This window comes from Atractosteus spatula, chromosome 7, assembly GCF_055471065.1.
Source record: "Atractosteus spatula isolate fAtrSpa1 chromosome 7, fAtrSpa1.hap1, whole genome shotgun sequence".
Classification (NCBI taxonomy): Eukaryota; Metazoa; Chordata; class Actinopteri; order Semionotiformes; family Lepisosteidae; genus Atractosteus; species Atractosteus spatula.
The window spans coordinates 53,932,575-53,957,425 of record NC_142712.1 but is presented as its reverse complement, the minus strand read 5'-3'; the positions used below and the strand labels follow the sequence as shown (position 1 = coordinate 53,957,425).

General features: G+C 36.7%; 1 protein-coding gene across 2 annotated transcripts in view; it reads right to left on the bottom strand.

Annotated features, from left to right (window-relative positions):
• Positions 1 to 2,325: 2,325 nt before the first annotated feature.
• insyn1 (inhibitory synaptic factor 1) overlaps positions 2,326 to 24,851 on the bottom strand; it is a 49,180-nt gene continuing 26,654 nt past the window's right edge. For both annotated transcript variants that reach the window (XM_088922063.1, XM_088922065.1), the window contains one exon: positions 2,326 to 3,168. In XM_088922063.1, coding sequence (XP_088778189.1) covers positions 2,437 to 3,168 — 732 coding nt within the window. In that variant the 3' untranslated portion in view covers positions 2,326 to 2,436. The remainder of the gene's footprint in view (positions 3,169 to 24,851) is intronic.

The window sequence follows — 24,851 nt, the reverse complement described above, 5'->3', positions numbered from 1 at the left end:
GCTCTGATCATAAACTATGCCCTGACCTAATTTTTAAACAGGGCACATGATCTTTAGATTTTTCCAGGACGCTACACTCTGAAAAACTAGTCTCTTCCTGAGTGATGCTCTACCCGGCCTTGTCTTCCAACTGCTCAATTTATGGTCCTTTGACTATCAATAAAACCCACACAATTTGCTTTTTTACATTCCTTGCCAATGCTCCTTTTCACACATACTGTACATAGTATCTAATATCAGAAAGTGACAAGTAATTCTTTAACTTAAAAAAACATTAAGGACATTGTAGAAAATAAATGACAAGCAGGTGAACCAATTATCAGTATACTAGTCCATAATGGTAATCAATCAAGTCAATGAATGATTACCACTAGGAAATATCTAACAAAACTATTAAACTATGGGATTTACTTTTCTGATGCATTAAGAATTTGTTTTATAGACACAGATAAATAATAAAGATTATTATTTTTTAATATTAAAATATAAAACTTATAAAACTCATAAACCTCTATTTTATTCAGCTTCTAGTTTATTAGGGGGAAGTATTTATACTGTACTGTATTTTACTATCCTTTAACAGTGAGAAGTATATTATCCCAGGAAATTGTAGCAATAAATATTTGTTTCATTTCTTAAATTAAATCATAAAGTACCAAATGCTTACCTTCATATTCTTGGGTCCGTATCAGCTCAGCACTGTACCCTCTTATCCTATTTGAAAATTGATCAGAACCCCTACCAGTAGTTTTATTTCCATGACAAATGTTTAAAGGAATTAGTCCACTTATGCTGGTCCTGCAAAAGAATTGTTCTTGACAAACATTTGAATGCACAGCAATTTCTTTTGAAAACAAACTTTTTGTGTATTTATTCAACCCATATTAAATCTTGGGGAAAAAAAAAAAACTTGTTTTCTGTGGCCTGAAATCAAAAACAGAACTTTTAGTTCTGTTTTTCAAGGGTACACACCAAAGCTCAGTAGCATATTTGGACCAAGATGTTTGGGGGCATTTAATAGAACATCCTCTTGTGAGGGTAGCTTTGTCATGAGTCAGCAGTGATCTGAGGATGTTATTGCAATGATTTATCCAAGTGTATACAGGATTAATTAAGAACAATCTGTCTCTAGGTGGTGCTTTCTCTCTGTTTGCCCTTCGGCAGGCATTCCATTTCCATTAATGTATTGTTTTTTCCACAGTCTAAATATAGAAAGCCCTGACTGAGTGGATGTGTTAATGGGCTTCAAGATGAGTGTGCTGTGCATACGTGGAGAGACCCCTTGAAACCTTTTCACTACCTAAATTGATGACCGTAGTGTTCTTACTGTATACTGTGCAATTGAATTGAGTTGAGCTCCCTACAAATGGGAAGCTGGAAACCTGGCTTTGTTTATGAGCACTCTGCCTGAAGTTGCATCACCTTTAACAACCTTGCCTCTTCAGAGATATGCTACTGAGAAACATCGGCAGAAAAAAAATAATGTATGCAAGTAAGTTGCCAAGATAAAATATCTGTAAGAAATGTGTTAGTCTCTGCAGGACAAGGTATGATAAGAAGGAACCCTTTACTGACACCATTAAAAAATTAAGGGAAGTTAAACCATTAGGTCACCCTTACCCCTTTGAAGTACAGAACAGAATCCTTCACATCATTTTATTTAAAATACACCCTGTCAGACTTTGTTTCAAGGGGAAAAAAAACTACTGAATGGGGGTTTTTTGAATATAAAAGTTGTTTTGCCACCAGTTGGGGGATTCTAAGTGACATCTAAATATGAAGCCATTATAAATATATATTTATAAAATAGGTGTTATAGAGAGCATCAGAGAGTGCATTAAGAATAAAAAGAAAACATATCAATATGTTCCCAAATTAAACATACAACCAAGATATAGGATCCTAAAATAGGATAGATAAAGATAGATAAAGAGATATTAAAAATGACATTATTGCACAGATCCATTAGAATTTACAGATGAAATTATATGAATTTCCCCCCATTATTAAAGGGGGTAGGCATTAAAAGAACCTTATGTTGAAGTATATTTACGTTCCTAGATAAAAATCTAGATCCCACTACATCAGCCTACACACACCAATTATTTCCTACAGACATATACTGGAAGGAGGTGAAAAGAGTTTACTGTGTATTTGCCTAAATGGCACATAGTATTTTGCCTCAGCAAAATGAGCTTTGTCTGACACCTCCACCCACCTTGATTTTAGCACTGTTTTAAGAACTGCTCTTTGCTTTCAGTAAAATATTGTAATAGTAATCTTTATTTCCCTGAGCCTCAGAATGATGTTAGGTAGTCAAGCAAATTTCTCATATAGTATTTATTTATTTTTGTTGGTGTATTAATCTATTTATCTATGTATTTATTTTTAAATAGTACACAGTCCTTTTTTTCTTTTCTTTTTTGGATGTTTTTTCTAGTTCTGGTCCTTTGTTTTCTGTTTTGCTGGGACATAGGGCAGTACTGTTTGGGTGCTTTTGTCTGCGACAGTCTGTGTGCTGCTGTTTCGTAGCACTTTTTTCCGGGAGCTAGGGTTGAGACCTTTTTTCTCAGCTGCTGATACTCCTGATGACGCCCCTCCTCCCCCAGGTGAGGAAGAGGCGTGACAGTTGTAGAGAGTCTGGCCAGAGGAAGGGGGAGTTGGCGAGGCTGTTGGTGGGCTAGGCTCACTGTCCGTCTCTGGTGTCGGCCCGCTTTCTACCTCTTCCTCCTCATCATCGTCATCATCACAGCAAAGAGCATGGTAGAGGATTTTATCACTGAAGCGTACCCTCTCCCTCGTCCCTGGTGTTCGAGAGTTCTTGTGACTATGTGTGGAACTGACTGCCTCTTCACTTGAGGAATCTGGTGTAACTATCACAGGCCCATTGGGAATGATTCCTCCATTCATCTGAGCATAGGACGCCTGTTCAGAGCTACCTAGCTCCTCCGCTGGCTTCTCAGTAGTAGTTGGGGAAGGAGTCTCCAGGAAGCTGCAGAATTCCCAGCTGTCAGAGAGCACATCTGGGTTCAGGAAATCCAGACGGCCGAAAGCATCTCCCAGCCCCCTCTCACTGCTGGATGTGCTGCTCATGGTTGCCACAGTCCAGTCATCAGGTTCGAGGTCGAAATCAAAGTCTGATGTCAACTTGTCTATCTGCCCCACCACCTAAGAGACAGAAGAGTAAACACTGAGACTGAGGCCAAGACCGTTGATTTAACAGCTGCAATAAGATTGAAGGGGAAATCATAACTCTTTCCTTTATTGAAAATGAAACTTTGTGCATTCAAGTTTCATTTCACATTTCACCAGAGTCCACAAGCTGCAGCCATTGTTTCTGATGGCAGGCGTGCTGGCTTCATCAATAAAATAACCTATTTGTCATGGACTGTCAGATCAGGCTTGTGGGTGGTCTAGTGGGCTCCAAAGGTATTGTATTAGTCATTTTGTTTTCACTAGTGGTATTATGTTGCCAGATGCTTACATTTGAATCATTGTATGTTGCAAACTATATTTCACATTATGGTTGGTGTTATTATTTTTGACATACAATTTGTTTTGAAAAAAAAACAGTAAAAACTAAAAATGAGTAGTAGAGGTATAAGGACCTATTCACAATAAAGGCTAGGAAATGACCAAATACACAGCATATCTATGTTGTATCATATTGTAATGAGGTGATGAACTCTTCCTCATTTGTTGCTAGAAGTGAGAAAACATATTTATAAAAATACAGCTTTATTATAGAATTATTATCATAGAATTGAAATGAAAACCTGTACCTTCATCTAAGCCTGAAAAAATCATATATTTTTTCTCTGAATGCTTTAGTTTTTATACTGATGCACTTTACATTGTGCAGTTTGCCTATACAAAAAAATAAGAACTTTTCTAGGTTTTATCAAGACTTTCTTTTTTATTAGTAACTTCATAAAGGTCAGTGAGCTAAAGGTCAGCTTTAAGAGTAAGGATTAAATCATAAATCTTGTAATATGAAATGAAAGAATGTTAATGAATATTTACATTCTGTATCTTTTGAATGTCAGATAGTGTTATTGTTGTATAAAAGCATGATGACTAGAGCTGATATATTATAATTGATTTACAAATAATGCTCCCTACCATTGTCACGATCGTCATCCCTCCTCTTAAGGGTGCTCCGACCCTTCTGTATTTTAGTTGCTTACGTGCACCTGCCCACTGTTTTGCCTGTTATTATTTAAGCCTGGTGCACCCGCTATTCCTGGCTCAGCAATTGAAGATGGACGCCTGGAAGCCCACCTTCCAGGAGAGACCCGATGGCATAGGCTTCAGAACGGCGTCCTGACCATCTAAGTCTGGGGCTCGGAGCGCCTGGCCTCATTACCCTGTTTTTTAACTCCTTGTTCCTGTTCCTGATCTTGGTTCTCGGATGGTTCTCCCGGTACCTGGACCCTGGACTGCACCCCGGATTTCACCTTTGGACTCTTTGGACTTGTTTGCCTGCGCCACTCCCCCCTAGAACCGGATCACCATTGTCACGCCCGTACTGATCCTCATCGTGTTTTCCCTGTTGTCCTTCTCCACTTACTTCAGGATTATACCGTCTGCATAGGGTCCTAAACTACCTTCAGGGAGCCTGGACCGGCTCCCGTTACACCAATCTTTACCAGGTTATGAGCACTGCCTGGTTGCAAAGTATTTTTTGGATTCCACCCACCTCCTTACTGCACCCCATCATCAACTAGCACATTTTACATTCTCCAGATGAGATGTGTTTGTGCTTTTAAGCCTTCTGTTGTCTCAAGTCTCATGAGAGAATTCAAATGAAGCATCAGGGATTAAATCCAGACTCATTCTTCCAGCACATCACCAGTAAAAGAACATTTAAATAAGAATCTCAGAAATCCCAGAGACTACAGTAGAGATAAAAACAGCAGATGTTCTGATTGATTATGCAGGGGCTTTCTAGCAGAGAGAAATACTCTACGTCACACTGCCTTCATATTGTCTCTGAAAGGCTTCACCATACACCAATTTATTAACAAGACACAGATCTCTAAACACTATACTGTACATATATCTACCAGATCAGACAGTAAAATACACAATGAAAGAAAGGTTAGAAATTGCATACAATTCATAAAACAGTGTTTTCTCTTTTTTTGTTATTATTTGCAAATTGATTAGATAGAGTGGCATGGCTCTTGAATAGGCTTTTGGTTGTCTTAGGGATAACAGCCATGAGGCAGTAGACTGGGCAGTTAGAGCTCATTGCACTTAAAAAATGGTATTAGTATTTTTAAAGTATCACATTTTAAAATGATAATTTACAATATCATGTATTAAAATATACAGATGAACTATGCCCATTAAAATAATTAATGTAATTATTTTTCAGAAAGTTATTGACTTAAACTGTGTTGGAATATACAGGTAAATTGTGTAACAGGTAGCATTCTCTGTAAAAATACTGTCCAGTAGATGGCTCTGTTATCTGAGTGGTGTAGCCTGTTAAAACCTGTATGCTTTCAAATTGTCACAATAGTAATATCTGCTTGTGATAAGAGTTTGTTTTTAGGGCTTGTGTTAATCCATTGGTGGTACTGTAATAGGTTGGACACTGCATTTTATCAAATCTTACATAAAGATTTCCCACATATTTTCTATATTCCCTACATGACTGATTGAGAATACCTGTGTCATAATTGTGTATTGTGATCGTGGTTGTACTGTAGAAAAGATTAAGATTAAGGAGATACTTTACATTCCAAATTGTCAGGAATTTTCACCAACTGTTTGTTTGTGCTACCTTTTAATACACTGTTTAAGCATACTCACACACAACAGACTTACACAGCTATGAAAATGACCATAATCAGATAAATTTAACATTTTTGTAGGGGTTGGGCCTACTTGGAGAAAGTCATCCAGAGCTTCCAAAGATACATTGTGACTCCTTGAATTTTCAGCCAACCTTCTTGATTGATATAAAAACACAAACATTTTTTTAACTTATTCAGAAAATTATTCTTTTTTTAATTTTCAATTTTGTTTGTGCACTTTCAGCTGAATGTGTTTTTCAGTGACAGTAATTAGTGTCACTATCTACAATCAAATGTATATGGTGGCACTAATTACTGTCTTACAGAATCACATGAAAGGGATGAGGAATTTTATTCTAAGCATCTTTTTAGTAGAAAAGTGTTATTTCTTGTGGGTGTATTACTTGGCAAAAAATGATTCATAGAAAATCGCATTCAAATAATTCAAATAATTAAGGCTATGCTTTGAATTTAGGCTGAGAGAAACATATTGGAGACTCACAAAATTACAGGTCGTATAAAATCACACTTTGTTTTATAACGCTTTAAAAAAGAAAAGTAGAATATGCATTTATAAGTAGCTTTATGGAAAATTCTTTATGAAACACTAATTTTAATTAGGAAATCATTTTTTCAGTTAAATGCATAGTAATCCTTTGAATAACAAAATTTTCCAAAATACACCTGTAATCAAACCTTTAGTAATAACGTGTCTCATTAAAAGATGTATTTTATACAAACATTTCAGCAGAAAGTCCTTCTTTTTTAAAAGGACTCATTTGAGTTCTTTTAAATTCAAACCACAGTTACTGAAGTTGTGTAAACCCCATTCATTTTAATATAATCTTGTAAATGCATCAAGAAGCTATTTAAACAGAATTGATATAATACACAGAGAATAATAATTTGTTTCAGTAATCATTTGTTGCATATTTATATTAAATGGGAACGGGAACACAGTCTGATAGCAAAGCTGTATAGGATAATGTGAAATTCTGAATTATAATGTCTTTTTCATAACTCTGATATACAGTATAACTGTCTGCTGCATATTTGGTATCTTTGAAAACTACACAATTCAAACTATACATTTTCTTGTTACAAACTATCCATCAAAGTCTACAGCTTTTTACAGTCAAATGGAGATGGTCCATCACATCATTCACCCATGACAGTCAAAAAACAGGGGAAAAGAAACCAGAAACTACGAAATTATGCAGGGAAAAAAAAGAATAAAGCTGTTTTGCAGTACACCTAATTTAATACACTATCCTTATGGTCATGCTGGCTTCTTTTGAAGTGATTAGTCTGGTAAAAGAATTGCATCTGGGGACTAGATTCGTTAATTTGGGAGTGAATTGAACTCTCTGTGCAAAATTATAAGCGTGAAGAAAAGTGGTTGTGAGTGTAGCCTAGAGGTGCAATCGGTACTCTGTTTAAGCCATGTGAAAACAGTATTTGTGATGGTGAAGCATTATATTGCATATCCACTTCAACAGTTTCTCCCCTAAGCTTCCCCAACATTTTACTAATGTTAAATAATAAATAATTTTAACACTTACCCAGCAGGAAGGATATTTTTTAAATGTGTACTGACCTGTGAAATATCAACAGTCAATATTTTGTTATCATGGTTACATTTATGAATAACAAAGTGATTTTGAAAGTTTAATCTCATCTCTATATGGGTCACTATAAAATAATCACATCTGTCAATATTAGATTTAAGCCCATGTTGACATTAGAGCAGTGTTTACCTTCTGGCTGAATATATATGCAAATGCTTAAACACTTCTGAATCGAAAAAGTAGAATTTAAACAAAAAAGTAAGCTACTGTAGGTGGGTGTCAGAAATAATTTTTTTTATTATATTATGACATTGGAAATTGTCATTCCTATTTTAACCAAATACTGTACATTTGACTGTTCAAGTGTGTATTGGAAGCATAGTCCTGCAGCATCCTGTAAATGTCATAGGCCTTCAGTGATTATTTTACTAGAAATTCATATAACATTGCAAGTGATTCCAAAATATATTACTTGAGTACTGGCATAATCAGACAAGATCCTATAAGTACATTTTAGAACAACATGTTGAAAGTTTGTTTAGGCGTAACTAAAAAAAAACAGTTACCACCATTATACACTTTATTTTCAAATCAACACATGACAATTAACCAGTTGGGACTTCTGGGCGTCCTTCATTTGAATCTAATACCTACATGTACTCAATTCTAAACTAAAAGTTTAGAACTAAAAGTTTGCAAATGTCTAATGTACCGCATTTAGCTAATGCACATTTTCATCTCGTCTTAACTGAGTGCTCTTCCAATCAATTTACTTCTCTTTGGGTATCTTTGTGGGGTAGTATGTATCATCCCAATGCTTGCATCAAATCCCTGTAAAATAGATTAGTCATTTTAATCTTCAAGAGTTTTTCATTTGAAAGTAATTTTCATCTATTTTGAAAGAGGGTGATTTCACTTCTCATTTACCTTCATGTCAGAACACTTTTGGTCTAATTTTCCACACTATCAAAAAAGGTCATCATAAACATATTTTATAGCTTTTTTGATTAAGCAGATCTCCATGTCTTCCTGGTGTGATAGAGTACACAGTTATAAAAAATTACAAACGGGATTTTGCATTCCAAAGCTGAACCATTTTCCATGCATCTGTGGAATTGTGGGAAGGATTTTTGCTTTAGGCGGCAAACTTAGGTTTGTGCTGATATGCTGGATGTGTATTAAATGTAACCACCATTTACCCAGTTAAGCAGATTTCACATCATTTTAATGTGGCTTTTTCAACTAAGTTATAGGAAATCTATGTTCATTAGTATAATGAAGAAAATAAAAGTGACGTCTAAACTGACCACCAGAAGCAGCTTACATGGAAGAATTTAATTCACACTGTGTATTCTGTGTATTCAATGGTGTATCTAATTGCTGCAATTCCATGCTTTTGAGATGAAGAACCTATTAATGTTAATAGCAACAGATAATTAAAATGATATAAAATATTCATCTATAATACTAGGACATTTTGCTAATTATAAATGACCAAGTAAATCACAGGAATTTGTAGTACAATCACTCATTGCACTAAAATATTTCAGTGTTACTGTAATCATTCCCCACACCCACACAGATACAAATGCATACACTCACAAAATAACTATTTTATATTCTTTGTTAGTAATTGCTTTGCTTGTTTGCATAGATTCAAACATGAGCAATGAGTATTAAACTGAGTAAATCCTGAGTGTAGAAGAAAAAAACATTACATTTTAAGAAGATGCAGACTGCTAAAGATTTTATTATTGTGAAGACTCTACAAAAATGGATAATTGCTACATTAGGATTATTATTATTATTGTTGTGTATTAATATATTAATAATAATAATAATAACATTTACCTTCTTGCTCATGATACCTGTATTCTGTATTCTGTATTATGTACATAATACAGAACAAGATTACCCATAATCTTGACTGTTCTTCCTTTTCCATTTAGCATGGCTTTGTTCTTAATATGTAATTTGTCAAGTTAGGAGGCATATCATTCAAGAAATTGCTTAACTGATCTGATTATAAGCACCATTGACTCAGTATGTAATAATCTTGAACCAAAATAGAGCGGGGCATAACTGCAGCGTGATAGTCTTACTTGAACATGAACTTAAATTTATGTCAATTTGAGCCAGAACACATTTTTTGGATCCAAAGATACAAAACTGTTTCCAGACAAATCCCATTCAGATTAATGACAATACACTCTGGGAACAACATAGATTGTGTCACAGGGTCATCTTATAGCATGACCAAAGAAACTCCCATAGAGTTTCCCTAAGACTGAAAAAGACTGAATCTTTAAGTCTGAATTTACTGACATACAGTATAATGTCAATCAATCTTTGTTTTACTGGAGCAATTTAAGTTAAGACCAAATTCTTATTTTCAGTTATGAACTGGTTATCAGGCTTTACTCTGTACCATAAGGTCTACAAATACAATTTAAGTCAGAAACATAAATCAATAAGGATTTTATCCTGCTTTTGAAAAAGTCCATTTAAAACATTTTTTGTAGCTGTTTCTTTTGCTGTAACGTGTTTCAGGCAAGCTGCAAAGAATTATGGCCAATATCCAAAGAGCCTTTAGGTTTAGTGAATCTTAATAGGTCATATTATCCTAGATTGTAAACTGAAGTACAGTGCTGTAGCTGTTATGAGTTATGAGGGACTTAATCAATGCAGTGACCTGCAAATTAATAAGTACCGATGAGAAATATGTCTTTTGTGTAAAGGGGGCCAAGCAATGATTGAATAAAGGTCACTGTGGTGTGAATCAAAAGGAGCGCAAGTCCTAAACCGTTTTGCTGAATGGTACAAAACATTAAGTTCCCAAGAGTATACTTTGAAACCTTTCTACAAATGACATCCCCACAGTTAAAGATGGGAAGGACAGATGTCTGACTAAAAGTGTAAATCAAACAATAAAGATTGGTTTAAAAATTCTCACACCCTGGGTTAATCTTAGGTTCAGCAGTTCAATCAAACTCTAAGGACGAGATGATTTGAGAAGTGAACTTGGAGCAATTCACCTGGCTGAGGAAAACAACAAATCGTCCGTAATGACAAGGCTGTTGGAACCCCATCCACATCCCTTTAATGAGAGATTAGACAGTGAGAACTGCAAGGATGAAGGTGGGGTGTTGAGAGGGGTACGAAAATAAAACGTGCAAGTGAGTCAGCAAGAAGCATGATATTTATATGTAGGTAACAAGAAATGGGCAAGGCTATTTTTTTACTTTCTCCCAAACATCTATTCACATCTCCGTGCATTGTCAAGTCAAATTTGAAGGTTTTTGTGTAACTCTCCCCCATGTTTATTTGTCAAGTGTTTGCCAAAGGTTTCAGTAAACATATCACTGTGCCTGTTTTACAATTGAATACCATAAATTTAATTCTAACTTAGAATTTATCTCATTTTACATCCTCTTACCAAGCTGTTATTGGCTGAAATATTTTTCACTAGAGGCCATAGGTTTCCTTAGGATAATTGCATTAATAAACCTTATGTAGACTTGACACCTGAAGAAGGCTCCACAGCCGAAACGTTGCGTTTTCTTTCTTCCCTTTTCAGCACGGAATAAATCTATTTCTTGTTCCTTTGCAGCCTACGCATACTGACGCAGCTACCCATCTGAACTACTTATGTAGACTTAGTTTCTTAGCTTATTGGGACTAATTCCTTCAACAGAAATCTGTGAGAATCTGTGCAACTTTATGTGATATCCATGAATTTATTTAGTGTAGAAAAGCCATATGGCAAGGAAAGAGGGACTTAATCAGACAGCAACAAGTACTCCACTGCAAATTACTTGCAATGCAATTTAAAAACACTGATAATCTAGCAGAATAAGCCAAAGGCAAGATCAATAATTCAGCAGGTAACAATGGCAAGGTTATTTTCTTAGTAATGTTGACTGTAGCTTCAAATACCTTTTTTGGGAAAAAGCTCATAATAAACCACACCTTTGGAGTCAACAACATGTAGATAAATTTAAATTAATGATTAGGAAATGCAATTTGAGTAAAATGAATGTAAAAGACAAAAATATAACTGCTCATTCAAATCCCAAATTGAAATGGAGTGCAAATGTATACATATACAATATGTGTGTTCAGTTCAGTTTAACTGTTATATGCACAAGTGCAATGAAAAGCTTATTTGGATGTGTGCCCCTATACAAAGACAACCAAAAACATAAACACAGAAAAGCAGCAGCAACAACAACCAGTTAAATAACATATAACTTAAAAAAAGTCAGACAAGCAGTGTGAAAAGAAATAAAATGCATCAGTGTTTTCCAGTGGTAGGGGTAGAGTTCAGTTATCTGACAGCTTGTGGGAAGAAGCTGTCTCTGAATCTGGACATTCGTGCCTTTATGCTCCTGTAACACTTACCAGAGGGAAAGGGGAGGGGGGGTGAGAAACCAGAATGATTGTTGTCCTTAGCGACACTTCCAGCCTTCCCGAGACAGCAATTTGTAAAAATGTCCACAATACAGGGGAGCTATACTCCAATGATGGACTGGGCTGACCTGATCACCCCTTCTAACACCATCCAGTCAGACAATGAGCTGCTGCCAAACCACACTGTAATACCACACTTGAGCACACTCTCAACAGTGCACATGTAAAATGTGGTATGAACATTTGAAGACAGACCAAATTTTTTCAACTCTCTGAGGAAGTAAAGGTGCTGTTGTGCCTTCTTTGTAGCTCCAGTTACAGGCTGGGACCACATTAAATCTTTAGTAATGAAGGTGTCCAGGAACTTGAAACTACTTACCCTGCTAACTACAGACACCCCATTGATGTGAATAGTTGTGTTTTCAAAAGTCGATGACCAGCTCTTTGGTTTTGTTGACGTTGAGGGACAGATTATTGTCAAGGCACCACTCCACCAGGTTTCTGACCTCATCCCTATAGACTGTCTCATAATTACCAGTGATTCGGGCAATGATGGTAGTGTCATCAGCATATTTGTAGATGGAGTTGGAGCTGTGTCTGGCCAAACAATCGTGGGTAAACAAGGAAAACAGCAGGGGCCTAAACACACAGCCCTGAGGGGCACCTATATTGACGGTCAAAATGGTCAAAAAATGATGAAAGCTTTCCATCCATTTCCATCCATTATAGTCAGGAAATCTATAATCCAGCTGCATAAAGAGGTGCTAATACCCAGGTCATTAAGCTTTCTGACCTGTCTGGATGGAGCTTTAGTGTTAAATGCGGAGCCAAGGCAGTATGAAGAGCCAGGGAAATAGCGTCAGTTGACCTGTTACGCCTGTATGCAAACTTCCACAGATTGTACGTTGGCCAAGAGAGCACACGGGAGTGGGGTGCAGTAGCTGCGGGGTTTCACTATTGCTTGAAGTCCTCCCCATCTACCATGCTTCTGCGTCCATCGCGTTCACCGCTGGTGGGGGGCTCCGTATGCAGAGGCACCCAAGATAGTTGATTTAAATTCAAATAAGATATATCTGTGTTTAAGTCAATTTTAATCCAATGTTCACGAGCACGTGTCAAATGTAAATAATTGCTGAAAACACAGACTAGGTACAAAGAGCCCACAACACGAAACAGACAAGGTGCCATGTTTCATGCTTAACAAATATTTACACTGAAATTCATGTGCATGAAGCAATAATAAAAACATCCAATCCCCCAATCCTTTCTTGCTGTGATGGTGAAACCTGTAGATCTGCTCTGCATTACTGTACAGTACCTCACCATTGCTTACCCCTTATTCATCTGAACACACCCTTTATTAAAATAAAACACCATAGGAAGTAAAGGAACAAGTAAATTCCATGCTTAAAAGAGAAGAAAAGAAATAACGTTTCGGCTGTGGAGCCTTCTTCGGGTATCAAGAAGAACACTACCTACCTACTTGAACTACTTCACCATAGGAAGTGCTAAACAGGCATTAGGGAAGTGAGAATCTGTTGAAGGTAGGAAAACATTTCTTTATTGAGATTTAGTAGAGTTTTATGGGAGAAAATCACTCCAGCATATGTTGCAGCAGTTAATCATCTGTTGATTCATGGCGATATTTTAGATTTTTTCATACTTCTCTCTTCTGAAACATATTTTATTGTGCAGTGTCTCAGGTTTGTGCTGTCAAGTCAAGTTACAAAATTGAGCTTATGTACATGTCCCATTTTCTGATTTAGGAAATGAGTCTGTAACTGATCTTTGTTATTTCTTTCCATATTTATGCAAGCCAGTTTGCTTCATACAGAACTGGAGGACTGTAAATGGATTGGAAGATCTGTATGGAGACCCTTTGTGATGGTAACAAGATGGAGATCATCAGGCACACAGCAACACTACATTCAAGTAGAGTTGAGTTTAACAGGGATCTCAGGGGAACAGAGAGCAATTAATCTTCCATCTTACCTCAACTCTATAATTCCAGGAAACAATTTAATCAGCCCAGGATAAATTATAGTACATTTTCACAGAATGCATTAGGGTGGCTTGTGTCTCAAAAGGTTACTCATTTTCACAAAAGGGTTGTACATTTGAAATGCTCCTTGTGTTCAGATCTACTATTACCTCAAGGCATTTTGTCGGTTGGAGAGGAATTGTCTTTTAAAACAACTGGCTCTGAAGGACAAACTAACTTGCCAGCTTGGGATTTATGATCAATATTCTCCTGAAATCTTTAGATTTCCAAAGCATTCTGTATGCAGTAGTATTTTAGAAAACGTTATTTGGTTTTATAGTGAAATCCATATTTTTAGTTTGATTGGATAATTGGTTTTTTAAATGTGAATATACGATATGTACTTGGTGTATGTTCTATATTCAAAATTTGTATACATTCAGAAGAAGCACACAAAATTACATTATATTCGGTACTTCCATCCATTAAAATAATAATATAAAAAGTGGCAAAGTGAAAAGGTCACAACAGTTATTCCAGTCTTTTAATGCATATATGATCTAGATACAGATATTTAAAAGGGGAATAAATATGTTTCCCATAGGAAGGAAAACAATAGTGAAGGCTCCATGCATTTTGAAAAGAATATCATTTTGGTTTAAGTCAGTATCAGAGATGTAGTGCTTTTATAAAAAAAAGACACCAATGATCTGTCGTTACAAAACGGCAGACATTTACTGATTTTCCTGGGTATTAACAATGCTGTCAAATTATATACTTATGTATCAAAAACTCTTTCAGGCAACATGTATTTCTTTTAAATAAAGAGGAAAATGGCCCTATTTCAACTGAGCACTGTTGCAACCTGCTAATCTATTTCTCATTGTTGGATTAATAGCAGGTTGTAATTGTTCATTTGTAAAATGAAAGGCAAATTACAATCGCTACATACAAAGAAAAAGCATCTGTCAGGTTTTTTAAAAAATTATTATGTACTTCTGTTTAAGTGAAATAATTTCGGGAACACTCAAATATAAAAGTGGCAGGAGCAAATTAATGTAACATATGTAGCTATTTTAAGCAATCTGAGAAATCCCTTGTGACTATCTTTTCAGTGTTCATACAGTTACTGTACTGTACATACACAGTGCATCGCTACTGATAATTGAAGTGGTATTGTACTGTACATCACGTTTTAGAAAATGCTTTCTATTACTTGGCATTTTATTTCACATAACCAAATACTTTGGCTGAGCTACTTTTTCATTTCACTTTCATAGTAAGCATGCAGAATGTCAAGGAAGTAATAACCTCTGACACCTATTGGCCAAGAGGGAGATTTTTGAGTTGATAAAGAAGTCTGTCTCAACTTTTTGTCTTAACTTCCAAGATGTTGTCTCTACAAAGTATTTGGATTGTGGGCAACCAAAACTAAAGTAAGACCTAAGAACTGAAAGAGTACAGCATTTCCAAATGGTTCAAGCTGTAAAGATAATTTTTTGGGTGCAGCTTATGGATTTCCGGTCACTGATTTGAGACAAGGCTATTTACCGAAACCTGGCTTGACCCATCTATTCTGGACTCTGCTATCCTCCCGCGAGGATTTTCTATCCACCGCCAGGACCTGTACCTATGCACATTTTGCACATATTTTATTGTTTTTAAAGTGACTATGATCATATTTTGCACACACCTATGTATTTATTTTTATTTATTTTATTTTGTATTGCTGTACGTAATACAATAATTGTATTACAATTACAATACAATAATTTTTCGTCTATTCTGATGTCTGTTTTTTTGCTTGTCTTGGACTGCACTGCTGTAACACATCAATTTCCCTTCAGGATCAATAAAGTCTTATCTATCATCTATCGACAGAACAATGGATTCGGGTAAAAGCAAGGGTAGCTGGGTATGCTTCATGGTAAACAACTCCTGGTGCACAGACGTGGAGATTATCGTACCTCATACCTTGAAAACCTGACAATAAAATGTCGCCCTCTCTATCTACCAAGGAAGTTCACGTCAGTAGTTCTCACTGTGGTGTATATTCCGCCACAGGCAAATATAACAAGAGCACTGGATGAATTACACGGACTCCTAAACAGACATGAGAATACACACCCTTCATCACAGTGGGTGATTTCAACGACGCAAACGTGAAGAAAACAATGCCTAATCTACATCAATATATCAGCTGCCCTACATGCGGAACAAACACGTTGGATAATGTTTACACTCCTTTCCGGGATGGTTACAAAGCCCTCCCCCAACCTCCTTTCGGCAAATCCGATTACACCTCCATTCTGCTACTTCCCATTTACGAGCAGAAGCTTAAACAGGAGAGGCCAGTGTTAAGAACAAATCAGCACTGGTCGGATAATCGGATTTTATATTAAGTCACTGTTTTCCTACCATTGACAGATTGATATGATTCCTGTCAGCTTCACGGACGATCTTCCAGTCCGTGAAGCTGACAGGAATCATATCAATCTGTATGTGGATTATGTTACTGACTACATCAATTAATGTGTTGAAGATGTGGCCTCCAGGATTACTGTGGGTAACCGTGGGTAAATGGCGAAATACGCACTAAGCTTAAAGCTAGGACAGCTGCTTTCAATGCTAGCGACATGGATAAACATAAAAAATCCAGATACGACCTCAGAAAAGCCATCAAAATAGCTAAATACAACTATAGAGTTAAATTAGAGACATTATCACAGCTGCAACACCTGGAACATATGGAGTGGAATACTCACCATTGCAGACTACAAAGCGAAACTCAGCTATATCACATAACAGTCTGCCTTTCTTCCTGATGAGCTAAATTCATTCTATGCTTGGTTTGAGGTCAATAACATAGATCATATCCAGAGTGGATGTGTTTAAAGTTTTTAAAAAGACTAATTTACACAAGGCTCCTGGCCCTAATGCTATCCCTGGCCATGTTTTGAAGGCATGTGCAGACCAGCTGGCAGATGTCTTCTTGGGCATATTGAACCTTTCTCTTGCTCAGTCTATAGTTGCTTCCTGCTTTAAGAAAACCACCATTGTTCCTATTCCTAAGAAACCCAGAGTTAGTTGCCTGAATGACTGCTGCCCAGTTGCACTCACATCAGTTATCATGAAGTGCTTTGAGCGGTTGGTCAAAACATACATCACCTCTTAATTGCCTGACTCCCTGAATCCACTACAATTTGCATATTGCCAGAACAGATCAACAGAGGATGCTATTGCCACTGCCTTCCATACTACCCTTTCACACAGATAAGAAAGGAACATATGTGAGAATTCTGTTTGTTGATGTTATGACCCCATGGCTCTAGGGGTAAAGGGCAGTAACATTTATGATGGATTTGGATGCAGGTGGGTTTCTGGTGAGGGACTTAGGAAGTGTGACAATAAATTTGGTGCAAACGTGATTTATTTTTAAAAGTGAATAAGTGACTAATATGTAAATAGGACAAAATAATACACAGGAATAAGAAACTTGAGCAATGCCAAAGGAAAGAAAATAACAAACAAAATGGAGCTAGCTAATAAGGTGAGGGAAACCTGACCTAACTACAAAACAAAAACCCAAAACACTCCGTCTTCAGCGTCTTCTAATGCCCTAGCTCAACCTTCACTAACTACCCAAAACCATACAAGACAAAAGCCACTCACCCGTCCTAACCTAGTGTTACAAATACAAAGACCAACTATGTGTGCACAATGTACCTGACAACCTTAACTAACCCTTTACACAAAAGTTCACACAAATACACAAGTGAACCACGAATACTAATAAGGGAAACGAGAGTAGACACAAGGAATAGGGTACAAAAGAGCACAGAGGTTGAGATAACATGTTTGGGCAAGGTAAAGGCAAAATAAAGGATAATACAAAAAAACGAAAGCACAAGGAGGCGAACACAAACCAACAAAGCCAAAGCTATACAAAAAAACACACGAAGCAAAACTAACGAAAACTAAGAGATACAAAGCCGAAGCGAAACGAAACGAAGCAAAATTGGAGCCGAGTCGAGCTAAACCAAAGTCAAGCAAGAAGGCCCCCTCGTTCTGATAACCTCCATGTTAAATACTTGAAGAAGTTGAGTTCTGATTGGTAGAGAGTTGATTGAAGATGATGTCACAATGGCAATGATGGTGTAGTGATAGACCAATGGGGGGGGGGGGGGTAGCTGAAACAGGAAGTGGAAAAACAAAATAAAACATACGGACACATGCGGGGTCAAAACAGTTGATTATAGCTCAGCATTTAACACCAGGACCTAGTAATTGGATCCGGGATGTCCACAGGTGGTGAGGGTGGGCACTAACATATCCTCTACGCTGACTCTAAACACAGGAGTCCCCCAAGGCCTCTACTCCTTATTTACCCATAATTGTGTCTCCAGGCTTAACCCAAACTCCATCGTTAAGTTTGCAGACGATACAACGGTCATTGGCCTGATCACAGATAGTGAGGAGTCTGCATACAGGGAAGAGGTTGAAACCCTGGCAGCATGATGCCAGGATAACAACATCTTTCTGAACATCAGTAAGACTAAAGAAATGATTGTGGATTATAGAAAACATCAGCGAGGAGGTCACACACCTATCTACATTAACGGGACTGAAGTGGAGAGAGTTAGCAGTTTTAAGTTCCTGGGAGTTAACATCACAGAGGACTTAACCCAGTCTCACCACACCAACATCGTGGTCAAAACAGCACGGCAGTGCCTACTCTATTTCTACAGGTTAAAGAAGTTTGGCATGCCATCACATATCCAGACCAACTTCACAGGTGCACTATTAAGAGTATCCTGACTGGCTGCATCACTGCAAGGTATGGAAGCTGTTTTCTCTCCTACCGTCCGGTAAAAGGTAACGAAGCATTCAGTCAAAGACCAACAGTTTACAGAACAGCTTCTACCTCTAGACAATAAGACTGTTTATAACCACCTTCAGCAACCACACTTATGGTCTTTATTAAATGGTCAGGTTCAAGTTCACGTTTATTTGTCATTCCAGCCATATATAAGTATACAGTGGCACGAAATATCGTTCCTCCTGGTCCACGGTGCAAATACAGACAGGACAGACAGGACACTGACATAGTGCAAATTACAAGGCAATACATAGTACAATATGCACAACACACTGGGGGGATTTAAACCTTGTTTCTGGAATCGGAGTGGGTGCAAGTAGATTCCAGGGTGCTGAGGAGCCTGACAGCCTGTGGGAAAAAGCTGGTACGGATTCTGGTGGAGCTAGCCTGTACACTGCGATATCTTTTCCCTGATGGTAGGATGGCAAAGAGTTTATGGGACTGGTGGGAGGGATCATTTACTATACTGGAGGCCCTGTGTAAGCAGCATTTGTGATAGGCGACAGAAATGGAAGAGGAGGAGGCTCCAAGATGTTTTCATCTGTTTCCAGAATTCGTTGCAGGGTCTTGAGGTCTGAAGCATTGCAATTCCCAAACCAAACAGTGATACAGCTGGTCAAGGTGCTCTCAATGGTGCTTCTGTAGAGAGTGGTAAGAATGGGCAGGGGAAAGTTTACCTCCTCAGTCGCCGCAGGAAATAGAGACACTGCTGTGCTTTCTTGGCTAGGGAGGTGTTATTGAGGGACCAAGTGAGGTCATCCGTAATGTGCACACCATGAAACTTGGTGCTTCCAATTGTCTCCACAGGGGAGCCGTTGATGTACAGTGTGGAGTGATCAGTGTGGGCTCTTCTGAAGTTAATGATTATCTCTTTTGTTTTCTTTACATTAAGAGATAAGTTGTTGTTTGTGCACCAGTCCACTAGTTGCTCCACCTCCTCTCTGTATGGTGACTGGTCAGGTTACATAGTCAGGTGATCCGGGTCAGGTTACATGGACATACAGTTTTCTGTTGTATTTGGCACACTGCATGTTGCACTATTTGGACATAATGTATTGCAAACACCCTGGATATGTAGCAGTTCTATTTATATTGAGTCTTTTGTAATTCAATTTTTATTGCACTATTATTATGTAACTTGATTCTGTAACTTTTAATTTTGTGATGTTTATTTTTATTTCCCCCTGCTGAGCTCACAGAAAAGAGTTATATGGATTTGCATCATGAGTACTTTGCATATGAAAGTGCGTAGTATAAAAGTACAGTATGCAGTACCCTCATATTGTTTTTACAATAAGATGAAATTATAACAGTTGGCAATTCCAGACTAAGGCTGTATGAAAAGAAAGTTAAATTGGAAAGTTCTAATTAAAGAAAACAAAATGTTGAAAAGCAGTTCAAGATCTTTTCCCTCAGTTTTACAAAGGTGTTTGTTCCTGAAGTGAATCAGAACTGTTAGCCGTTTTATGGTTCTAAGTTCAGGCATTTGGTTAACCTACTTGATTAGGTTGATTCAGCTCTTAATAGGCATCATTACTTAATAGGCATCAGTGATAACTTTTTCTTAAGAGGAAAGAATTGCTATTCTATGAAAGAGATTAATTATTGACACTTGGCAGATAGGTTAAGTTTATTTGCTAATTAGCTTATTTTAACTTATTTGTCTCCCTGCAATAGTTGGAAACTGCTGTCTTCATAGACTATAACTGATTCCCCATTAGAAACTACTGTATAAATAGTTATGGAAGTTGTGGACCTTAGTTGCTTTTGCCACTATGTCAAAGTACACATACAGCTCTCTCCTTGGCACTGAGAACATGCTGCTGAGATGGTCTGATGTATCAGTGACAGACCACACCAATGATTCAGTGCACCCGCAGTGACTGACTCAGTACTGCTGAACACCCACCATCGTCATTTAAGTTAATACATTACAAGCAATAGTTACTATGACTGATGTGTAAACAAGTTACAGTAGATACAGAATTCAACCTACATTTATTACTTTAATAGCTAGAGCTTTAAAAAAATAGATATAAAATTATATAAACCTATTAGTTTTTTTAATTCTTCTTTGTAAATCATACTGAATAAGGAAATCAAAATAATATGCGTACTGTTCATGTTGAAAATATAATGTAAAAAACAAGTGATATGTTATAGATTGTACACTATTTGTATTTGTGTAACTGGTTGTATTTACCTTATTTTATTTTGGAACACTGTTTTCTAATGTAATATAGAGTGCATTACACTGCTTTATATTAAAGTAATTCATCGTTTTCTTTTTGTTCTGGTTGTAGTGGTTAGACGCTATATGCCTCTTTTGTACAGTTACTGTAGGCTAGGAGAGGGATTCATTTTTGGTGATAGTCTGTGATTCTGGTTTTTAACAAGTTCAGAGGGTGTGCTGCTGTTGAAATTGGAAAAATAAACTTATTAGTGTTTTCCCAAAGTAGCTCTTACTCCTAGGTAATTAACATCTTGCCTAATTTAATCTTTTATGAGACTACATTACAAAGTACTATAAACACATTGAAGCAATATCAACAATATCATTGATGCTTATTATGTTAAGTCAAGATTGAAACTGTGTTTTAACAACTTTTTAGACTAATTTTGGTTGTTTGTATTTTCTTCCTTCTTAAAGACACTCAAAGAACTATTTTTCATTTATATCCAAAGCAATTCATTAGAATAATTATTGTTTGGATAAGGTTTTGAAATGAAATATTTTTTTGAAAACATGATCTTTTTTAAATTATTCACAAAGTGAAAGTCAGCTAATGGCACAAGTAATTATGCTGAATTAAGCTATGTCTTTCATATTTTAATTTATACCAATTGCTTTGACATAGATTATGGAAATATCATTTACTCTACTTTTTCATTCTTAAACATTGACATTCATGTGCTTTCACAGTCACTGTATGATTTTCCAACTAATTGAGAAAAAAAATCTAAAATCTTCATATTGTTTCTGGAAAACTCTCCAATGGGAATGGTGGGACTTTGAATATACAATTTAATGTGCCAATATGTGTTTGTGTAAATTCACAGTACTGTATGTAGAGTTTTTAAAGGTCAGTTGATAAGAACTAAAGATTAAATCTACCATTTAGGTGATTTTATTTATGGTTTATAGACAGGGGTATTTTTGTAATTTCTTGAATTGGAATTAATATTCTAAACAAATGTCAGGAGGAACAATGTTTTTAATTTCTCAGTTACAGTACAAGTGTCACCATCTCCTCCTTGAAGAGTTTAGAGGCGTGGATGGAATGCAGCAATAACAATGGCACAGCCACAATTGCAAAGACGTGCAATGGTGTTTATTAAGAGGAATTGTGTTCCCAAAGTCCACACCCCAGAAACAAAGTGAAAAATACAAACTAACCAAGGGGAAAAAAACATAAAGCTATAGTACAATAATATATATATATATTAAGTGATGTAAAAGAAAATAGATTATTGTTGCCAGCTCCTATTCTACCCCAAAACCAACTTTCTCCCAACTCCCCCCTCCTATCTTGAAGAGCTCCTTTTTTAGGTTAAACTCCTACCCCTAGAATATTCCACTATAAAGCAAACATTATTTTACAAAATAATAATCAGAATTCTGATATACACATTTCCCCATTGAGTACACAACTAAACAATGAACATATTATTACCAAAAATAAAATATCATACTCCTTTTATGTACATAAATATTGTTTAAGAAAATACCACCCCCTCTTAATGGCATCTTCTTACAAATCAATCCACGCATGCGCAACCCTGAAACAGGCAGTTTGAAACAAGTTTGGATTCTACAGGTTGTGGAAGAAACCATTTTGTGAGAAATCCAAACAACTTATTTATTTGAAACACGTGAGTTGATCATCAATTTGCTTCGTTTCACTTCTAAAACAAAGGAGAACAGGTGTTTGGTTTGAGTTAATGTTTAATTTTGATAATACGGGAACAACCTTACTTTCTCTGTGTGTGCACCCACAGAGCAAGTATAGCTATCCCCAGAATTCCAGACTAGTTTGCTTACGTAGTAAACTAGACTTATCGCCTTTGTTTAGATAGTGAAAGGTTTGCATTTGTGTGTACATGTGGATACCTCACGAGTGCCAGGTGATCTGGAAACGGAGTCTCTAGGCACAACAAGGATGACTAGGAAATTTTGGACAGGACATTTCTTTGTATTTGATATTCTTCAGCAAGTACTGTTGAACTTCTGTCACAGACTGTGAGTTATGTTTTATGTGGCGTGCAGAGACAGTGAATATGTGTATACATAAAGATTTGTGTAGATGTTGAGATTGTCCATGTCATGGATCAACGGTAATGTCTTCATGATCTTTCCTCCTTTCTGTCAACACTGTGAGCTTGCAACATCTATAAAAAAGGAATGAAATGATTGGAAATATTATCAGGGAATGAGTGCATGGAGTCTTCTCAACAGCACTACTTTTCATAAGCAGAACCGACAGACATCCACAGGCCACCAGCTGTGACCAACCAGTTATGACAGATTGGTTGCCCAAGTTCTCAAGTGATATTTAATTTTTTTAACATATTTGGACCATTCTCAACTGCTCCTTTCAAATATTTCAACAAGCCTTCTCATGGGAGAACTGTGACTATAAAAAACTAGCCTGGAAAAATGTTAAGGAAAATAAAGGGATTAGCATCACAAAGGACACCTCCAATGTCATACAGTATATCACCTCCAAAATGATATATTGATACTTTCCCTTTGATTAACAAATGAGTGAGGACACATTTATTTTGATTTTTACAAATGTCTTGAAGATTAATAATCAAAGTTGTAAATTTCCATTTTCTTAACCATCATTTATTTCCAAGATTTTTTGGTTAGAAAGTTACCCCTACACTTATACCGAAAGGAGTATATAGATATTCCAGGTTTCCAACTCTAGACCTCATGATCTGGATTCCAGTAGGTTTTCTGTCTCACTTTAAATTGTCAGCAGCTTAAGGCTGCAGGGAAGGGATAAACTGGTTCAGTTAAACCTTAATTGGATCAATTTAACACTCCCAGTTGAAGAGCTAATGTATATAGAACTTAAGGAGAGATAGAAAACCTGGTGTATTCTAGACTGTAGTTGGGAATCCCTTTACACAGATTTGTTTAATTTGCTTACACTCACTTTGTGTGTGTACAAATTGTTTCAATTAAATGATTGTGCTTTACTTTAGTCCTGTTTTAATCTGAGTTCTGCATTCACAGTTGCAGGATCTCTGGTGAGACAAAAAGGGATTAGAGATGCTCCATCTTTGATACCTGATTGATTTTCAAACCTAAGAAATGGAACACTACCAAGGAAATGGACCCACTAGAATAAAACAGTACTTACTCACCTCACATTACCTATTCAAGGTTAAGAGTTTCTTATCAGGCTTTTCAAGAGAAAATTGAATGTATATAGTACAGTTTGTACGTATGCTGCACCTAAATGCCAATTAAAATGTGAAAATAAACATATTACTTCATAAAAGAATTTTTCACCTTCAGAAGATGTTCAAACTCCACAGGGCAGGGCAAATATAGACTTGCATTAAAATGGCAAACTTAGCTTATTAGGTATTTCAGATGAAAAATCATCCCTGTTTTTCTGTTACCATTGCTAATACATGATTTGCCATATTCAGGATATATATTGAAGTGGACATTTTAAAGTGGAAATAAGAATTAAGAGAATATGCTATTGAGCATGGTGCTGCAAGATGGCACAATGGTTAGCGTTGCTATGTTGCAGTACTGGGGCCCAGGATTCAATTCCTGGGGTGGTACAGTATCTACTGTACAAGGGGTTTGTATGTCTTTCCCTTGTTTGCATAGGTTTTCTCTGGGTACTGCAGTTTCCTCCCACAGTCCACAGACATACTGGTAGGATAATGGGAAAATTGGTCCTTGGTGTGTGTGTGTCCATTTCTGTGTCTGTATGTCTGCCTTGTATTCAAATGGAGTCCCATTCAGGGTGTATCCTGTTTTGTACCCATTGCTTGCTGGGTTCAGTTCCAACTCTCCTGTGACCCTAAACTGTACGAAGCGATTAGAAAATGGATGCATATAAGGCACTTTACAAATAAATGTAATGTCAAAGTTACAGAGAAGCTATAACAACAACAATAGTTGTAGTAGAATTTTTTGAATGGCATGTACTTTATCTCAATTCCCATTTGTCCATTTT